Raw genomic sequence first — 21,745 nt, forward strand, 5'->3', positions numbered from 1 at the left:
GAAAGTGAAAATAAGGGATTAATAAAAGTTCTCATCTTTTCAAATCAAGAGATTGCTTCAAATTTTGGTCAATGGTTTATGATTGTTCTGATCTTATACAAATCCGTTTGCCCAGTCTTATTGGCCCAGCAGTGTGAGAGCCTGAGATCATGCTACCTTTTATAGTAAAAGACTGCCTCCGTAGTTATTTCATGAGTAAATGGGAATTTTGAGTCTATAATGAGGCTCACACCCTTAGAAGCTTATACTGGGTACCATCACCCCAGAATGAAAAGTTAGTACTTTTGTCTATTTTATTATAATGAAATTACACTTATGTAATATATTTCATCCGGATGAGTTCCATGTTTTATAAATATTTAGTAACTGATTGCATAATCTATATATACAGATTACTGCACACCCCAGAGAAACATGCCTACCACTAGAGTGGAATGCAGCAGATGTTCACCGGTATATAACACTGTATAAGAGTTTAGTATGTATAATGATGAAGACTAACTTATTCAACTGAAATAATCAAGGGTGAATTTACAGAGATGGATTATAACTTGCCAAATTGTACTCTGCCACAAGACCACTATTAACATGCCTGCTCTTCCAAAGAGTGCCATAATATGTAATGAGTACAAGCGGCCAGGACGTTAGTTTTGTGTTTCTGTGTAGAGAGAGCACCTCCGGTAGCACAGTGACCTTGGATAGAATGTCAGGACATTAGACTCAGAAGGAAGAGTGTCACCTACTGAATCAGCACCACCCCTTGCTACAGCATCTAGATTTTCCTCTACAATTACTGCAGTAGCATTGGTGCAGCTTCATTGGTGTTGGCAACAGTGGAAGCACAGGTGTAGACCAACCACCAGTATTTTTACCACGGTCATCTAAATCTGCTTGAACCGCGTGACATTTTAAAGAGGCATATAATATTTTCCTGAATCCTTGCTTGGGAAATTCCTCTGCTATTCATTTGTAGCCCACATACAAAAAACCTGTTTAACTTGCAAGTGAAATACTGTGCAGGGTGAGTATTAAAGTCCATTTGGCCAGAACTTCAACTGAAAGAGAAGTTAATTCAGTACTGGAATTGAAGAAATTACACACTAAAAAAAAAAAATTCACCAGTGTCAAATTATATAATGAATGTTCTCAACAGACTCTGTCATGCAAAACAGCTACAATATTATTATTAAATTCAAATGAGGTAATAGTCTACATCTGAGGGTCTAATAAGTTCAGCTAAATCAAAAAATATTTTAAAGTTCCTGGTATATTTTAAGGAACGTAAAACTGAAAGACAGCCATGACTTTCATTTCCATCATTTTTAACACTTCACTTTTGAAAAGTTTCAGAGTAACAGCCGTGTTAGTCTGTATTCGCAAAAAGAAAAGGAGGACTTGTGGCACCTTAGAGACTAACCAATTTATTTGAGCATAAGCTTTCGTGAGCTACAGCTCACTTCACCAGATGCATCTCTGATAGTAAACAGAAGTTATAACTTTATGGCATATAGCAGGAAAATGTATAAGGAAATCAAGTCTGATTGACATATCATGAATTCATAAGGAAATCTACTTCACATAGTAGCTTGGTCTGATGTAGTAGAGTTATTAATTTGTACTGTCAATATCATGTTGATTGTTTGATTTTTCTACCATCTTTAGTACAAAACTGGAACCAATTACACTTCTAATACAGGTGTGGTTTGCTGTTCTTGCTTTTTATTGGATATTGTGGGTGCGTAGTTCTACATTTGCCCTTTGAAGAAAAGTAATTTCAAATGCCTAGTTATTTTAAATTAGGAAAGTCATTACTGCAATAAGCATGTTTATGAATTTTCCTAAAGATTTGTATGTAGTATTTTAGTCAAAAATGCACATTTTGCCCCCCAATAGCATAGTTTAACTGTGTAACAGATATGAAAAAGATGTATTATTGTACAGGTGCAGGAATTTACACCAGCCCCATTACTGAATTATCTGACATTTGATAGGTATGTATCTTACTGCATAAAACTCCAACCCTGTAACTGGACAAGCACGGTTGGACCCTTTAGCCCACACAGGACCTCATTGTCTTCACTGGGGCGCCACCATCAGAGGCCTAAATTTATGGAGCCCATAAAACTGCACATAAATATATACGGTTATTAATTAACTGCATTACAGTAGTCTGCTAGCATAGGTGCTGGAACTAGAGGTGCTGGGGGTGCTGTCACACTCGCTGGCTTCAAGTGGTTTCCATCGTATACAGGGTGTACAGTTTGGTTCAATGGCTCTCAGCACCCCCCTTTATACAAAGTGTTTCAGCACCAATTTGTTAGGCACCTTACAGACATATAGTAAGGGACAGTTCCCCCAAACAGCTTACAATCTAAATAGATAAGATAGACAAAGGGTGGAAGAAGGTATTATTGGTCATCTTCTGGACAGCACATGACAGCTGTTCTCCAGGATGTGCACTGGTTTTAAGCATTGGTTTTGACCTAAACAATCAAATGGACTCAGACCAATTACCTGAGCTTCGTTCCTTATGATATGGAGTTGTGACCAGCAAAAGTGCTGATGTTAGATCTCCCTCAATATTGGACGCCCATCTTAGCTGCAAAATTCCTTGGGACAAATTCTTGTCATCAGTGGGGTTTTAAGGGCTGTAATATTATTGCAGAATTTGGCCCAGAGAATGACTGACCTTCCATTTTCTATGTAAAGACACACGGGGACTTATGTTTTAAAGGCTGGCATCTGAACCTGAAATGTTTGTTTGTTTTAATAAGCTCCTGCCACAACCATAAACTTTCAACTTAATTTTTGTTTTCATTTTAAGAACATAAAATCACAGGCATCACCTGATACCAACTAGCTATATTTTATTGGACAACTTCAAGAAGGTTGTCTGATGTGCTACACAAGCAGAATTTGGCCCCTATTTAGCTCCTACCATTGTGTGCCTGCAACATTTACATGTTTTTCTTCTCCAACTAAAGCCACATAGAGTTTTGTATGCATAAAGACAACGGGCCCCTTACTGGCCTCTCATTTTATTTTCACTTGAGTGAAAACCATATTTTGTTGTTACTATAAAAAGCCTCACTACACTGTAAGGCCATCTTTTGCTGCTGCTGCACATGTAATTCATTTGTCCTTTAAACCCTTCATATAATATGGTTGGGGCCAAATTACATTCAGTTACACCAATGCAACCACATTGAGGCCAGCAGGGTTGCATAGGTATCACTGGCAATAGAATTTAGCCCTTGGAGTTTAATTTTGCTATTTCACTGACACTTTTGTGAGACTGTGCCCTCTGTCTTTTTATCGTAGATGTAATTAAGTGCCCTGTGCAATATGTAAAATCAGATGTTTAAACGCTCACAAGGGATATCTGTTCACTTTTTAACTTTTACATGGTTGGGAAGGATCCTGAATATTAAATGTCAGTATGCGTCAAATGGCTCTTTGCCAATATAAATCCAGGCCCTTAACAATGGGAAAGGCCAAGTGATTTGGTATAGCACCTGGAAAAGAAAATATGAAGGCCAACATTTTCAACAATGACTAATGAATGTGGACGGCCTCCATTTTTGGGTACCCACGTTGAGACATCTTAAAGGGCCTGATTTTCAGAAAGTGCTGAGCATCCACCTCTGAAAATAAAAAGAAAAGGAGTACTTGTGGCACCTTAGAGACTAACAAATTTATTAGAGCATAAGCTTTCGTGAGCTACAGCTCACTTCATCGGATGCATTCAGTGAAAAATACAATGGGGAGATTTATATACACAGGGAACGTGAAACAATGGGTGTTACCATTCACACTGTAACGAGAGTGATCAGGTAAGGTGATTATATATATATATATTCACTCTCGTTACAGTGTGAATGGTAACACCCATTGTTTCATGATCTGTGTGTATATAAATCTCCTCACTGTATTTTTCACTGAATGCATCCGATGAAGTGAGCTGTAGCTCACGAAAGCTTATGCTCTAATAAATTTGTTAGTCTCTAAGGTGCCACAAGTACTCCTTTTCTTTTTGCGGATTCAGACTAACACAGCTGCTACTCTGAAACCTCTGAAAATAAGTCTCCTTTAAAAGGCTCTTGAGTTGGGCATCCAAAAACGGAGGCACCAACAATCATTGGTCACTTCTGAAAAATCGTGGCCTACATTTTTATTATTACAATTAATTTCCACTGTTGGTGCCTTGCACAAGACACCATGCAAACATAAGAAAAAGCACTGACCGTCACTATGTGCAATATTTAAAAATTTCCCTTTTTGAAGCAACACCTAAAAACATATCACGGGGAAAGAGACGTAATTCATTAATAGAAATCCACTAACTCAGTTGTTTGTGTAGTTTGCCTTTAAATGGTAACTAGTGAAAAGTTATATCAACACATCAGTGTAAATACTCATAGATCCTGATTCTCCTTTCATTTACACCACTGTAAATCAGGAGTAACTCCATTCAAGTCAATGCAGTTACAATGGAGTAAAAATAACATAAGAGGAGAATCAGGTCCACATTTCCTGTCATTAGTCAGAAATGAAATTCTGTCACTTGCTTTCTAGTCATTCTGACCAACAGATTGGATCTGAATCCAGACCTCTCATAGTTCGCAGGTGTTTGGGTGTGGGAGTTTGGAACAAACCATTATAGAGACAGAGACTGGTATAATATGAAGTTCTGACTCAGCACTGAGCCATCCTGAAATTAGAGAGTATTTAGAGTGAGGGGTTTAGTTTGGGCCCGTCTCTAATCCAAACGTATGAAAGCTCACATTGTCTAGGTCATTTTCACTATTTAATGTGGAAACAGAATGATTTCATATGGTAATATATGCATGTCAGTTTCTTTCATATTTACATACTGGAGCTAATCTATGAAATCCTATATCAACAGCCTAGTTTGATAAAAATCCTACCAGCTGCAGAATTACCTTTATTAAGGTCATATGCAAAGAACTTCTCAAATAGAATTTGACTTCTCAGAATAGCAGCACATTTCACAAACTGGATTGGATGATTACCAATGAAGGACCTCAGAGGATGTGTTATCAGTTCTACTTTATTTTAATAGCTGTTTCTACAATGCCAAATCCCTAAATCCTTATTCAGTCCTTGTCTGCAAAGGGAGCTTCAACTTCAGAATGTTGACTATACATTACATTTATGTATTAATATCTCTGCTCTGTTTATTATAACAGTCTTGGCTAATCTAATCAGGAAGACAAATGAACAGACTTTACATTCTTTGAATCATAAGACTAAATTAGACAAACGCACGCCTGCTAAAATGAGAGTTTTGTTTTCTGGCTTTGATGATATTTTAAGAGATCTTGGTCTGCTTGGGAGGAATGAAGCTATTACCACAAAAATCTGTATTTGCGCATTTTTAGGAATGAGATTTTAATAGCTTTTTTCTTTTCCTTTTGTGCTATCGTTTTCCACAGCCAGGGTCCCACTACAGATGTAATATTTCCTGTTCCTATATACTAAGGTCCCTGGCTTAGTGTGCACCTACAATGGGGCAACTACCTTAGTGAATAATATCAGCTGAGTTACAATGGGGCAACTACCTTAGTGAATAATATCAGCTGAGTTACATCAGGGATGAAATTCACCCAAGATAGTAAAGTTGCAGTTGCTGTTATGAAATAACTTTGATTTCCTTGTTGTTTGTGCAATCAAAATCTCACCAGTAAGTCAAAAACACTATGTCAATTCAATGCAATGGTATTTGTTTCTTGCCTTTTAAATAATAAAAAAGGCAATTATGAGTAAAATTTTTTAAAATACAGATTCTATAAGTATTTTGAAAAAAAACTGATCCTAATTGTACTTATTTATTTGTACTGTGCCCAGGATCAATTGCTAGGAATATATTACAAAAATTAAAACCAGCTCTTGATTGAACCCACTCCCATCCAAATTAAAAAATGAAGAGAAAGGCAGAATGAATATATTCATCTGGCATTGCTTGGTCTCCAACAGAAGCAAGAGCATTCCAGAAAAACAAATGCCACAATGGGCATGAGTAGTCTTGAGATTGTCTGGAGACCAGACACTAAGGGCCTTGTAGATATGAACCTTAAGGCTTCATTGATATCAAGGGTTTTATAAATTAAACGTAGGGTGACCATATTTCCCAAAAAGAAAACGGGACATCTCCAGCCACTCGCCCAAGCCCACCACCCTCCCCCCGACAAGGCTGCTGCCCATTGCTGGAACCCTGTCAAACCCCTCCCCCCCCCGACACACACACACACCCCTCCCTCGTGAGGCTGTTGCCCATCAATGGAACCCTGCATGGCTCCTGGCTCCACATGGAGGGTTCCACTGATGGGCAATGGGGGGGGGCCCACAGCATCTCCACTCACACACACCCCGCATGTTCCTCTACACCACACCCCACTTTTTTGACAAAGGTGGGCATTTGTCATGTTTGCTCTTACCAACTGATCAAGTCGGCAACAGCAAATGGGACAAATGCCTTCTTTCGGGGAAAAAAAGTCAGGACGGCCAGGAGAGGGCTTTAAAAAGGGACTGTCCTGGCCAAAACGGGATGTATGATCACCCTAATTAAAGTCTATAATGGCTTTATGGGCACTCAAGGCTTTTATAGCTCTACTCTTAGAACCAACACCTTCAACTGCACTCAGAAGCCAACTGGACTGCAGTGGCCTGCGCAGAGCTCAGAGGCAGGAAGCTGCATTCTGCAGTAGCTGAAGCTTCTGAACAATTGTCAAGAGTAGGACATCTTTGCATCTGACATCAGTGGAACTACTCTTTGAGCTAAAGGAAAAAGCTGCTTCTATTGTCATTCCTATTTTTCCAACAGTCTGGTACACAAAAGAGAAGCATATTCAATGAATTCATTTTTCCCTAGGAAGACTTCCACCCAAGGACCGGGCCAAACCCTGTTTAGCTTTTCTATCCAGATGAAACCAAACAAACTCAGACAGATGCAGCTTCCCTCTTTCAACCATCCAGATGAACTTTCAGTAGCAACTTACTGCGACTTCTACAATTCATCCATCGCAAGGTACCTATGCTACACTATTACACACCTGTTATGCCATTACTAGAGTTTTATACCTGTAGTTTTAAAATATTATAAATCCCTGTGTGTTAATTCACCATTCACAGCCTAAGAACCCTGTCAGAGGGGTCAAATTAATACAGACAACATCAGGATCCAATAGCAACATGGCAAATGACCAAGACATGATGCTGAGGAGTGGAAGCATGGTATTGTGGAGATGTACAGAGATTCTTCCTTCATGCCAATGGTCCATAGGATTTCCAATGTCTTTTCTCACAGCACTACAATCTATATGTGAATTTTGGCTATGCCCACTGCCCCTTTCAACAATAGCCTGGCACAAAGATAGAAGCTAGGCTGCATCATGCAAAGCTAAGCCCCAGCTGCCAGTCATCCTTCCCTAAAAGTACCTTCTTTGCACATGCTTATCACCATTAGTGTCAGATTTATCAACCTCCTTTAAGAATACCATCATATCAAAGACTATGCAAATTCTGCAGGCACAAGCTCAGCCCACTGGAAAAGAATGTCTCACATCACACAGTGACCATTCCAGCTGATTAAGGAGCTGCAAAATTAGTTCTGAATGCAGCTCTAGCTAATCCCGGATGGAAGGATGGGGACTGCATTGCAGCACCAAAAAATGGTGATTGTAAAACAAAATTAGAGATTATTTTAGTTGCAACCACTGTCAGCATGCAGGGAACAAATCTCAACTTCCATCACCCTGCCTCCAAACACACACACACACACCCCTCCCACAATTTTACCATCCTTTTCATGTCTCTACTTTTACAGATGCAGGTCTCATGCAGTCTCACTGCTGGTCCCCCTCTCTAACAGGTTTTTTATGTGCTACTGCAGTAGTGGTGCAATAAGAATGTACAGGACTCCCTGGGGAGAAAATATTATGAGGACTGAAAGAGAAATGTACAGGGAGAACTTAATGACAAATCAAAAGGAAGCAGTAGGAAGGCAGGTTTCAGAGTAGCAGCCGTGTTAGTCTGTATCTGCAAAAAGAACAGGAGCACTTGTGGCACCTTAGAGACTAACAAATTTATTAGAGCATAAGCTTTTGTGGGCTACAGCCCACTTCATCGGATGCATAGAATGGAACATATAGTAAGAAGATATTTATTTATCTACACACACACACACACAGAGAGAGAGAGAGAGAGAACGTGAAAAAGTGGAGTAAGAGGCTAATTAATTAAGATAAGCTATTATCAGCAGGAGAAAAAAAACAAAAAACTTTTGAAGTGATAATCAAGATGGCCCATTTAGACAGTTGACAAGAAGGTGTGAGGATACTTAACATAGGGAAATAGATTCAATATGTGTAATGACCCAGCGACTCCCAGTCTCTATTCAAACCCAAGTTAATGGTATCTAGTTTGCATATTTATTCAAGCTCAGCACTTTCTTGTTGGAGTCTGGTTTTGAAGCTTTTCTGTTGCAAAATTGCCACCCTTAAAAGTCTTTTACTCAGTGGCCAGAGAGGTTGAAGTGTTCTCCTACTGGTTTTTGAATGTTATGATTCCTGATGTCAGATTTGTGTCCATTTATTCTTTTGCGTAGAGACTGTCCGGTTTGGCCAATGTACATGACAGAGGGGCACTGCTGGCACATGATGGCATATATCACATTGGCAGATGTGCAGGTGAACGAGCCCCGATGGTGTGGCTAATGTGATTAGGTCCTATGATGGTGTCACTTGAATAAATATGGACAGAATTGGCATCAGGCTTTGTTGCAAGGATAGGTTCCTGGGTTAATGTTTTTGTTGTGTGGTGTGTGGTTGCTGGAGAGTATTTGTTTCAGGTTGAGGGGCTGTCTAAGCGAGAACTGGTCTGTCTCTCAAGATCTGTGAGAGTGAGGGATCATTTTTCAGGATAGGTTGTAGCTCTTTGATGATGCACTGGAGAGGTTTTAGTTGGGGGCTGAAGGTGACAGCTGGTGACGTTCTGTTATTTTCTTTGTTGGGCCTGTCCTGTAGTAGGTGACTTCTGGGTACTGTTCTGGCTCTGTCAATCTGTTTCTTCACTTCAGCAGGTAAGTATTATAGTTTTAAGAATGCTTGATAGAGATCTTGTAGGCGTTTGTCTCTGTCGGAGGGATTGGAGTAAATGTGGTTGTATCTTAGAGCTTGGCTGTAGAGAATGGATTGTGTGGTGTGTCCTGGATGGAAGCTGGAGGCATGTAGGTAGGAATAGCGGTCAGTAGGTTTCCGGTATAGGGAGGTGTTTATGTGACCATTGCTTATTAGCACAGTAATGTCCAGGAAATTGACCGCTTGTGTGGATTGGTCTAGGCTGAGGTTGATGGTGGGATGGAAATTGTTGAAATCATGGTGGAATTCCTCAAGGGCTTCTTTTCCATGGGTCCAGATGACGAAGATGTCATCAATGTAGCGCAAGTAGAGTAGGGGCATTAGGGGATGAGAGCTGAGGAAGCGTTGTTCTAAGTCAGCCATAAAAATGTTGGCATACTGTGGGGCCATGTGGGTATCCATAGCAGTTCCGCTGACTTGAAGGTATATATTGTCCCCAAATGTGAAACAGTTGTGGGTGAGGACAAAGTCACAAAGGTTAGCCACCAGGTTTGCCGTGACATTATCGAGAATACTGTTCCTGATAGCTTGCTGTCCATCTTTGTGTAGAATGTTGCTGTAGGGGGCTTCTACATCCATAGTGGCCAGGATGGTGTTTTCTGGAAGATCACCGACGGATTGTAGTTTCCTCAGGAAGTCAGTGGTGTCTCAAAGATAGCTGGGAGTGCTGGTAGCGTAGGGCCTGAGGAGAGAGTCCACATAGCCAGACAATCCTGCTGTTAGGGTGCCAATGCCTGAGATGATGGGGCATCCAGGATTTCCAGGTTTATGGATCTTGGGTAGCAAATAGAATACTCCTGGTCAGGGTTCTAGGCACGTATCTGCTTCTGTGCTTTTTCAGGAAGTTTCTTGAGCAGACAGTGTAGTTTCTTTCACTAATCCTCAGTGGGATCAGAGGATAATGGCGTGTAGAATGTGGAGTTAGAGAGCTGCCGAGCAGCCTCTTGTTCATATTCCAACTTATTCATTATGACGACAGCACCTCCTTTGTCAGCCTTTTTGATTATGATGTCAAAACAGTTGTTCCTGAGGCTGTTGATGGCGTTGTGTTCAGCACGGCTGAGGTTATGGGGCAAGTGATTATGCTTTTCCACAATTTCAGCCCATGCACATCGATGGAAGCAATCTGTGTAGAAGTCCAGTCTGTTGTTTCGACCTTCAGGAGGAGTCCATGCAGAATCCTTCTGTTTGTAGTGTTGGTAGGAAGGATTCTGTGGGTTAGTATGTTGTTCAGAGGTGCGTTGGAAATATTCTTTGAGTTGGTGATTTAGAAAGTAGGATTCTAGGTCACCGCAGAACTGTATCATGTTTGTGGACCTGGAGGGACGAAAGGAGAGGCCCCGAGATAGGACAGACTCTTCTGCCGGGCTAAGAGTATAGCTGGAAAGATTAACCATATTGTTGGGTGTGTTAAGGGAACTACTGTTGTGGCTCCTTATGGCATGCAGCAGTTTAGATACTTTAGCAGGAAGGCAGGCAATGTAGTCTGACAGCTATCAAACATCTAGCAGAGCAGGCTCACAAGATGATAGGTACAGTGGAAAGATCGTTCCTCACTGAAACTGAAGATCAGGTCTGTATAGCCAAGACTTTGCCTTTATAAACAAGTAGTAAAAAAAATAGTTTGAATGGGTAGTGAGGAAATAGGGAGGAGGAAATAGCAGGTGTTTTTGCGAAGGACTGTCAGAGTCAGATGACTAAACTGACAACCAGTCATTTATATCAAACAGGCAGCGACCTTTTGATCACCTGGCATGCCTCCTAACTCAGGGATTGGCTAAAGCAGTGGTTCTCAAACTGTGGGTTGGGACCCCAAAGTGGGTCGCATCCCTGTTTTAATGGGGTGGAAAATACACTCCATAAATCTGATGAAGTGGGTTTTAGCTCACGAAAGCGTATGCCCAAATAAATGGGTAGGTCTATAAGGTGCCACAAGTACTCCTTGTTTTGTTTTATTTTTTTAATGAGATGGTCAACTGCTGAAACTGCAAAGGACCATATGGAACAGTCAATACTCAGAGTTCAAAAGGGCTTAAAAAGAATATAAAAGACTCTAGTAATACATTTGTTACATGTTAATTATACAACAATTGATCATTTAAACATGCACAAAGATTTAATGTCAAGATTTGTACTGCATCTGCTTCTAATTCTTAACAAATTTGGGATCTAGATACTATGATGAAAGATGTATTCCAAACACCTAAAATAGGTTGGACATAATCAATATATTTGTAATTATTAACTATTAATGAGCATAAATACAATCACCATCCTGTTAAGACCAAGTTCTGTGCAGAATTGATTGTATTTATAATATGTGGGGGCAAATTCTGCTCTCCCTATTCTTGTCATTTGTCCCAATGAATTAAAGTGAAGGGGCAAGGAGGTGGTCCTTAATTAACATGTTAACAATGTATTACACAAAAAGTGACCCATTGTTCATTCATTGTAGGGTAGCCAACTTCACTATGAAGATGAATAGTGTTTTCATTTTGTACTGTCTATAAAAATTATGCCATTACAATTGTAAGTCTTTTCCTGAGATTACGTGTGTGCTGAATATTTACCATAGCTTTTTATTTATTTATATATATATCTATCTTTAAAAAAAAATTACTTTTACGTGTACGTTCCTAAAGACAGCTGCTCAGGGACTATGTGAAATGAATGCCCTGAAAAACTTACACTCTAAGACCCCAATCCTGTAAACATTTACTCACCTGCTCACATGAGATGTTAAGCAGGTGCCTATTTGCAGGATCAGGGCCTCATTTATGCATTACTAAATACTTTCCAAAGAAAACAAAGGAGATGACTGGTTAAACAAGTAATTAGATGAGAGTTCGTCTTTTACAGTAAACTTTGTTTTCATGTTCTGTCATCACCTCAATCCCCCACACTGAACTCTATTTGTTTTTGTCCAACTGATGTGCCCTATCTGACAACTAGGGCCAATTCCTCAGCTGGTATAAATAGGCATAGCTCCAGTGACTTCAATGGATCGATGCTTTTTTATGCCAGCTGAAGAACTGTCTCCTCAGTTGTAAGCTAGGTCTTTTTTGTTACTTTCCCATACAGTGCCTAACATAATGAGGCCCTGATATCCAATTGCGGTTCCTAGGTGCTACCATAATCATCAACTTCTCATCCCAAAGCATGGCTCTAGGTCTGACTGACCTTAGTTTGCATTATTTTCTCTGACATCCTATCATTTGCTTGTCTTCTACAGTGTCCCACCATCATAATCATACCCACTTTCACATCCTACTCCACCATAATACAAAGAATAAATTATAACCCCCACCACCAGGTAAGGTTTTCAAATAAACTAATTATTCAGAGTAACTTTAAAAATCATCATATTTCACAGAAAAATTGATATTTATAGTCATCTGTTTTTGCACTTATGAATGTCTTACAACTTTCATAAATGAAAGCTGTTTTCAGTGAAACACAACTTCTTCTTGGTATTTCCTAAAATTAAATTAAATCTCTGAAAACAAGTGACTAAAAATAATATTAGCTTTATTAGCTATATTATAAGTAAGTCTGAATAACCAAAATTATATAATCACCTGATCTATGATCTTTATAAAACTTTCATAAACAAAACTCTTTGGAAGGGACAATAATCAATCTTGTTCTTCCAGTGCCAGTATGAAAAAAATTACATTTTGTTCTGCTTCCTGAAAATTCAGTAAACTCAGCTGTCCTACTTTCTCATAAAATGTTTATATTCTATAATGCATTAGATGCTGCTTTAAAAAAGAGACATTTAAGTCAACTATTGTACTTGTTTTTCATATAAATAGCTTCAAGTAATATATGCTGAATTTTGCAGAGAACATTTGGTCAGATTCTAATAATCCCTCTTGGGAGCTGATACCAACTTCCAGCAGCAGGTCCAACATTGCAGATTGGAATAATAAAAAACATATGCTGCTGCAGCTCCCAGAAAATACAAGTCTATCTTTTCCAAAATGAAGGATGACATTCTGAGGATCTCAGAAGCCTCATCTCCTAGCTAGAAGCATGGAGCTTTTCCTTCTTAATGAGCAGTAAACATTCTGGGGTCTAAACAAACAAAAACAAAGAAACAAAGGGAACTATGTTTTGTTTTGTTTTTTATTCACTGCAACATTCAGGTCCCATGATGGGTCTTGTTTTACCCATCAAATTAAATAAAGATCACTGTATTATTACGATAAAATACTGGTAGTAAATGTGTTCTTTTAAAACAAAAAAAGTGCTGTTTAGTGCATTTAAATAAAGACACTTTTACTCAGCAAAAAATTTAAAAAAATAAAAGAAAGCTATAACCCAGTTTTTCACATGATGAAAATGTTGAATTATTTTTTAATTCTCCATATGAAAATGATTACCAGATAGATGTAATTAAATTTGCCTCCCAGAACATAGTCTTATTAAAAAGATTGGGATTTCACTCCCAAAAATTAGCTTTGTGTTAGGGTATTTGACAGCCTAAGAGAAATTATACATCTCCCAACTACATTTCATCTTCTATCTTCAGAGCATTCCAAATACAAGCCTCAGGTAGGTCTAGACTTCTCGTGTTTGACCTCCTTCGCTGAAAGCAATCCACTGTATAATGATTTTTTTAATACTAGTCTGAAAAAATGAACAGATTTCCACATGCACAAATGCTAACGGGAATCAAAATATCCTATATCTTCCTCTGACCTTCAGCAACCCTTGCTGCTGAAGAAAAAGCTATTTTACTAATTTATAAGCACCATGCAGACCCAAGCAGTCTACAAAGAAGTCACTCTACCAGTAATACAGATAATAAAAGCACAAAGCATCCTGTAGAATTTTGAGAAATTCTGATAGTCAAGAAAAAGGCTTAAAGAGTTTAAAATATTCCCAATACTCACTGAAGGCAGCCACTGCAAGAGCCAGTGTAACAACGATGGAGACCCATGAAACCCACAACGCCTTCTTTCTGTAGCTCTGAGCTTCATGAGGTTTTAGCCTTGTACTGCTTTCTAGTAAACCTGATAAAGGCAATACACAAAGCGGTGTGAACATTACGCCTTTAAAAAAAAAAAAAACCACCACACATACGTGTCAATTCAGGACCAAACAGATAATTTTATATGTTGTATATGGTACATTATCAGCCAAATTCTACTCACCTCACTGAATTCAGGTGAATGAAGCTAATAGGAGTGCTTGAGTGACCAACGAGAATATGTTTTGGCTGTAATGTTTCACCTGACCGAGTATTAATTGCACTCATCACCCCAGAAGAGCACTGCAATTTTCAGGTGAGTAAAGGAAGGTTCATAGTAATTTCACTGGGTATGTCTACATAGGGATAAAAGCCCCACAAGCATGGCCATAGCTGGCCCGGGCCAGTTGAATCGAGCTTGTGGCGCTTCAGCTGCCGGGCTAAAAATTGCTGAGTAAACAGTCAGGTTAGGTCTGGAGCCTGAGCTCTGGGATCCTCCACCCTCACAGAGTCCTAGAGCTCAGGCTCCAGCCCAAGCCCACAGCAATTTTTCAGCCACAGTGCCTGTGCCAGCTAACCTGAGCCAGCTGTGCGTTTTTTTTATCCCCATGGTGCTCACCAATACAAGTACACATGAGGGACTTGATCCTGCACCTATTTAGGTCAACGATAAAACGTTAACGGACTTCAATGGTTGAGGATTTGGCCTTAGTTCCAGAAGAGAGCTATAAGAACACAGGAAAACTTGTTTTGGAGTGTCAAGTTCACCAGGTTCACACACCTGAGAAGTTAACTTGCTAATCCATTAAAATACAGTGCTCGAATGGAGTATCAAAGCAGGAGCATACATATTTTAGGATCACACCACTTAGAGCTGAAAAAGACCTATTAGACCTGAAGAAGAGATCTAGGTAGCTCAAAAGCTTCTCTCTCTCATCAACCGAATTTGGTCCAATAAAAGATATTACCTCACCCACCTTGCCTCTCTTTTAGAGCATAACGTCTATCCTCCTGCAAAGGCATACAATCCCCACACAGAGGGACATGAGAGGATCAGGCCTGATCCTGCTCTTACTGAAACCAATGCAGTGGGTGCAGAATTGGGTCCTAGATCTTAACCAATTTTTAAAACTGTTTTTGTCTTTCACTATGCTTTCATAAGAACGGCCATACCGGGTCAGACCAAAGGTCCAGAAAGCCCAGTATCCTGTCCTCTGACAGTGGCCAATGGCAGGTGCCCCAAAGGGAATGGACAGATAATTTCCAATGTATTTATTTATCATCATCAAGTGATCCATGCCCTGTCACCCAATTCCAGCTTCTGGCAAACAGAGGCTAGGGACACCATTCCTGCCCATCCTGGCTAATAGCCATTGATGGACCTATCTTCCATGAATCTATCTAGCTCCCTTTTGAACCCCATTGTAGTACTGGCCTTCACAACACCCTCTGGCAAGTAGTTCCAGAGGTTGACAGTGTGTTGCATGAACAAATACTTTCTTGTGTTTGTTTTAAACCTGCTACCTATTAATTTCATTTGGTGGCCCCTTGTTCTTGAATTATGAGAAGGAGTAAATAAAACTTCCTTGTTTACTTTCTCTAGACCACTCATGATTTTATAGACCTCTATCATATCCCCCCTTAGTGGCCTCTTTTCCAAGCTGAAAAGTCCAAGTCTTATTAATCTCTCCTCATACGGAAGCCGTTCTATACGCCTAATCATTTTTGTTGCCCTTTTCTGAACCTTTTCCAATTCTAACATATCTTTTTTGAGATGGGGCAACCACATCTGCATGCAGTATTCAAGGTGTGGGTTCACCATGGATTTATATAGAGGCAATATGATATTTTCTGTGTTATTATCTATCCCTTTCTTGATGATTCCCAACATTGTTCACTTTTTCGACTGCCGTTGCACATTGAGTGGATGATTTCAGAGAACTATCCACAATGACTCCAAGATCTTTCTTGAGTGGTAACAGCTCATTTAGACCCCATCATTGTATATGTATAGTTAGGATTATGTTTTCCAATGTGCATTACTTTGCATTTATCAACATTAAATTTCATCTGCCATTTTGTTGCTCAGTCACCCAGTTTTGTGAGATCCTTTTGTAGCTCTTTGCAGTCTGCCTGGGATTTAACGATCTTGAGTAGTTTTGCATCATCTGCAAATTTGGCACCTCACTGTTTATCCCTTTTTCCAGATTGTTTATGAATATGTTAAATAGGACTGGGCCCAGTACAAATCCCTGGGGGACACCACTATTTACCTCTCTCCATTCTGAAAACTGTGGAACGCTCCCGTCTCCCCCATCCTAATCCCCAGCTAACAATTCAATTTAAATATCAGAAAAATAGTGATAGTTTTCTACTCCCTCTCTCCCCTGCTTTAAAAAGTTATTTTAATTTAAAATAAAAACCACCTTCTCACCCCCCTCCCCGTCTTCTTTTAGCCCTAATTATGATATTCATTTAATTAAGGGCTGTTGTTTTTTTAAATATATTCCCTTTCATGAGAAACTGTAAAATCTGATCCAGCTCTGTTCCACCCATGATCTCTGGAATATTTTGTTTTACAAATGTAAAAGCCAGTCAGTCTTCTCCAGGGCTTCTTCCAGGGTGTCTGTCACTTTGTCAGAAAACACACATGTTTGAAAAGGGAAACTACTGTAGGGCTCTGAATTTGTAAAACTAGTGTAAACAAACATGAGAAGCAGCATAGTTTAATGTCTTGGAAATGGGATTGGGCATTAGATTTAGGATTAGAACTAGGAATTCCTATCACTAACTCACTTTGTGCTCTTGGGAAAATCACTTAACCTCACTGCCTCAATTTCCCCATTGGTAAACAGGGATAATATTTGCCTAGGATGCCTCTCAAGGGTGTTGTGGGATTAATTACTTAACGTTTGTACAGTTTTTTCACACATAATTATTAAATTCTTTATGTGCCAAATTTTGCCCTCAGTTTCATACATTCAACTCTAATTATCTTCAAGAGGAGCTGCACACTTATAGGTAAGAGAAGAATTTGGTCCTATAATAAGAGATCCTATTTCTTAATTTTTATGTTTAAATTGCATTTATTTTCAACACACATTTAATGCTTTTCAAATTACCAGACTGATAGCCCTCAAGGCTTTGATTCCTCTGAATACTCACAAACAGGTCTGGAATGGGTAGCAACAATACAAATTTCCCACTTAGTCTGCCTAGAAGGACCATTGCACGCAGATCAGAGGGTAATTCCTCCTTCATATCCATTCAGTACTAGTCTTGTCTGCTGCCACTGCCAACATTTTCAATGGTGGCTTTTCTGGGACTAACACCTAAAAACAGGTCTAGAAATAAAGATAAGATTTCATTATTCTAATTGTATAACCACAGAGAGAACATCTCTCCTTGTTTTTTGGCGTTCTTTTTTCTAGAAGCGTTTAATGGTTCTACTTTAATGTCCAAATTCTGTCCAGATGTAAAGCTTTTGGCTGATTTTGGCTCTGAGGTGAAACAAACATGAGGTAGAATGACACATTCTTTAAATACATCATCCAATTTCCAGGTAACAGACAGCTGCAGCCATGAAGACCAAGGCATACAATAGAGGTTTATGAATCATACAGAATCTTAGCTAAATAAAAGGAAAAACATTCACAGCCAGCTCCTTTTTATCGCTAATTGTAATTCAAGTGCCAAGAGTGCTCCCCACAGCATAAGATTCAGCTCCTTAATTTCATAAAATGAAAGCACCCCTGCTATGAGAGCTACACTGTAACGTGTATGTTAAAAATGATTGGAATATTCTTGGTTAGCAGAATGTAACTTTTTTTCTCCTCCCTAAAATAAATCACCTAATTTTATTTATTTACAATTCTCCCCCCCCCCGCCCCAGAAGCACCATCTCATTTTAATGAGTCCTAGGGGACTACATTCATACATACACACATATTCATGCAGCTGCCAAACACACAGCATGAAAATCCTTTTACAAAAAATATTAGCTCATTAATTTACATACAGCAAACAGATTCATGAGAGAGAGCTTTTGATCTTTTCACTGCATGTTACAAAACAATGTTTAATTTTAACTGACCACAGCACATTTTGGACCATCTTTAAATATGACCTGCATTGCTACAAAATGACAAGCTTGCATCTATTGACAAGATTTCTCCACCCTGAAACTGAGGTGCTGAATAATTTTGCTGCAAACAATAACTTGATTTAGCACCTAAATATCCCTAAAGTAAAGATGATGCATTTGTTAAATGCATTGAATTTGGTAAATTTTATATTATGTTTCACCACCTAAACATACATAGTTCACAAAAAATTACTACATTAAATAATAATTCCAGAACACAAGATGTTTATGAAGTGATACCATATGCTGATTTAACAGAAGTTTGGTTGTATTTTTGACTAAAATTGCATTTTAAAATGTCACGTTTGAATTTCTATGGTGTTGGGATTTTTAATTAAAAAAAATAAAACCCTACTGTATGATTACAATGTTAAATCAAGGGCCTGATCCAAAGTCAATTAGAGTCCATGGAAAGACTTTCATTAACTAAGGAAAGCCCTTAAAGAACCATTTCCCCCAAATACTTCAGTGACCTTTTTTGACTTAAAATGCAAAAGGATCCTTATAAGTACTTAAAAAATTACTGAAGCCAACTGCATTAGAGAGTCATACCTATATGACTATGTCTACATTTATGATTCATTGGAAAGAGCCACTGTAAAAAGTGCAATATTTCAACAATATTATAAACAAACCACAAAAATCATACTGAAACTTTTCCTGGAAATACTGGGGACAGTGAGACAGCTTACTTGAGTCTTTCCCCTTTAACCCTACTACAGGCCAATTTAGCTGGGGAGTCTCTTCTCAAAATCTCCCTTGATTTTAAAGGTGCCAGCTCTGACCATTTTATCACAAACCTCGTGACAGAGGGTGGGGGGGGGTGCGCAAATTAAGTTTCTCTAGATCTCCAAATTCCTGCCAAACTTTTGAATTTTTACCATGGTCAAAATGGTTGATGTTTCCCATTACTTCCAATGGAACTAAAGCCACAAGCTGCCCTCTGTCAAGATGTCTACCATTTTCACATATTATTAGTAGTATTTTATTATGTATTTGTATTATCATAGCACCTAGGAGCTCCAGTCATGGATCAGCCTTTGGCCCTCAAAGCAAGGCACTCCCTAGTAAAGATGGGCACCAATTCTCATATTTTCCCCCCAATATGACTGAAGCCCAGATCGACCTCAAGGAAGATGGTCATGCCCTTATACTCTATGGCTAGGGAACTGGAAAGGAACAGTGAAGAAAAAGGAATATGGGGGGGGAAGGGGCCTGAGGAGGACTAAGGAGATGGAGGGAAATGTGGGGTACAGGATGGGAACTAAGGAGGTGCAGGGGAATGTGGGGTGCAGACAGTAAAAGGAGGACAGTAAAGGAGGGAGAACGAGAGGAAAATATAGGGGGAAGATGAGGGGCAATACACTGTGTGGGAGCATAGCGAGTGAATGCAAGTGAAGCACGAGTTGGGGCATGGAGGGAGACAGCGGTGCAGAAGGAGAATAGAGAGGGATAAAATGGCAGCTTCCTACAACCAGAAGATAGGCTAGGGTAAGCGGAGTGCAGTGAAGCCTGCATTTGTGTATGTGTATTTAAGGTTGAATTTTGAATCTGTAAAGATCACACACAGTTTAGAGGTTGGCAGCTTCTCCCAGAGAGTCTAATAAGAGGGCAGGTAAAAAAAAAAACAAACCACTATTTTTTAAATTTAATGATTTGGGGGGAGATCTGACTCATGATTTTTGAATGGTTTATTGTTGGCAATGGTGGAATTTGCACATTTGGGGGCACTATAGATTTAAGCACGGCCTCATGGCCCACCAAAGCCCCCTAGAGAGCCTCCCCTGATGGGCTCTTGGCAGCTGCTGCATCAGCAAACAGCAGCCTTTCTATAGGAAGTAGGTTAGCAGAGACTCCAGCACTGACTGTCCCTCCTTGGAGTCCCCTCATTGACCCCCTCCCTTTTTAACACTGATTTACTTCCTTGAGGTACTTCCCCCCCTCTCCCATTCATCTAGGGCGCAGCCTCTGGGACACCTCATCTCTGATTCCCTAGGCCTGACTGCATCCTTGGGGATTCTCCCACCCACCCCACTCTGTGATGGAAAGGTTAGATTGGCTATATATCTGAGCATCTCCATGACCTGCTTAGGCTGTCTGCCTCTCATCTGGAAAAGAAGTGCTGTTCTGAGGCTGTGGTGGTGGCAGCATGGGGGAAGGCATAGGAACAGAGTATATAGGGTGGGTCTTAGGAAGCTTCTGGGGACAGGCGGTTGGGGTAGTTATTAGAGGGGCTGAGGAGGAGGATTAAAGAGAGGGTTGCAGATACCAACGTTAAGCGAGTTGTAAAGCAAGGGACAGGTGCAGGGGGCATAGGGTGTGTACTAGAAGGGCTTGCAGGGGTGATGAAGGCAAAAGAGTTGTGGGTATTTTGAGGGGTGGGCAAGGATTACTGAAGAACGGTATGTGGTTTGGGGTCCGTTATGGGTGGTTCAGGGTCGGTGGTGGGTGTTAGGAGGCAATTATGATAATGGAGTGTCTGTCGGAGGGAACGCTAGGAGGCTGCAGAGGGGATATGGTGAAGGAACATGTGTTAGAAGGGCTGCAGGGAGTGACTGAGGGAGGGGTAAACATTCGGGAGACATGTAGGGAGTGATGGGGCACTGAAAGGGGGATCATGGGGGACAGCAGAGGTGCCCGCGGGGGTGATTGAGAAGAAAGTTGGATTTGGGAAAGGTTGCAGTGCGGTGATTTAGGACGGGAAAGATTATTATGGGGCTACGAGGAGTGACTGAGGGGAGGGATGCAGGGTGTGATGGGGGGCCTGCCGGGGGTGATTTAGGGGAGTATATGGGGTGAGGGAGGCCAGGCCGTGGGGACGGGGCTCACCTCTGTCCTCCAGCCCTTCGCTGAACTGTCCGCTCTCCCCGATCCGGAGCTGTTCCTCCCGCTGGTCCCGGGAGGGATAGGGCGGGGCGGTCCTGGGGGGCTGCACGATGGTGAGGTCCGGGGGGCTGGCTGGGTCGCCCCCGGCTGCGGCCGGCTCCATGTCTCGCGGCGTGGGAGAAGGCGGCAGGAGAGCGTGGCAGGGCAGCGCGGAGTGAGCGGAGCATCCAGCACAGGGCGGGGAGGAGACTGGGCTCAGAGCATCAGGGGGATGGGGACAGCCGGCAAACAAACTCCCCCGGCGGCTCCCTCCAGCGGCTCATAGCCAGGTGAGGAACCAGAACAGCCGCCCGGCTCTTCGGATGGGGCGGGGGGGAGGCTGCAATCAGCCCCCACCCTCCAGCAGCTGCGGGGAGGGCTGGAATTAGAGGCCCCGCCCAGCCCCAGAGAGGAGCTCAAGGGAGCTGCAGTGGGTGACCCCTCCTAGCGGGGGGGCGGCGGCGCTGTAATCAGAGTGTCCACCCCCCCAGGTCCCGGGCTGCATGGCGAGCGGACACCCGAGGGGAGGGGGTTGCTGCAGGCCATGCACAGCACCCTGCTGAGGGGGCGTCCCACGCGCGGCTGGGACTCGGCACCTCTCTG

At 41.0% G+C, this 21,745-nt stretch overlaps 1 protein-coding gene across 1 annotated transcript in view; it reads right to left on the bottom strand.

Moving 5' to 3' along the window:
* TMEM163 (transmembrane protein 163) overlaps nucleotides 1–21,496 on the bottom strand; it is a 158,318-nt gene extending 136,822 nt beyond the window's left edge. Inside the window, exons 1-2 of the mRNA XM_073305305.2 lie at nucleotides 21,107–21,496; nucleotides 14,057–14,176 (exon numbers count right to left, since the gene is read on the bottom strand). Of these exons, the coding sequence (XP_073161406.1) occupies nucleotides 14,057–14,176; nucleotides 21,107–21,266 (280 nt within the window). The 5' untranslated portion in view covers nucleotides 21,267–21,496. The remainder of the gene's footprint in view (nucleotides 1–14,056; nucleotides 14,177–21,106) is intronic.
* Between the last annotated feature and the right edge of the window lie 249 nt (nucleotides 21,497–21,745).

Source organism: Lepidochelys kempii, chromosome 11 (assembly GCF_965140285.1).
Source record: "Lepidochelys kempii isolate rLepKem1 chromosome 11, rLepKem1.hap1, whole genome shotgun sequence".
In the NCBI taxonomy this organism is placed as follows: domain Eukaryota; kingdom Metazoa; phylum Chordata; order Testudines; family Cheloniidae; genus Lepidochelys; species Lepidochelys kempii.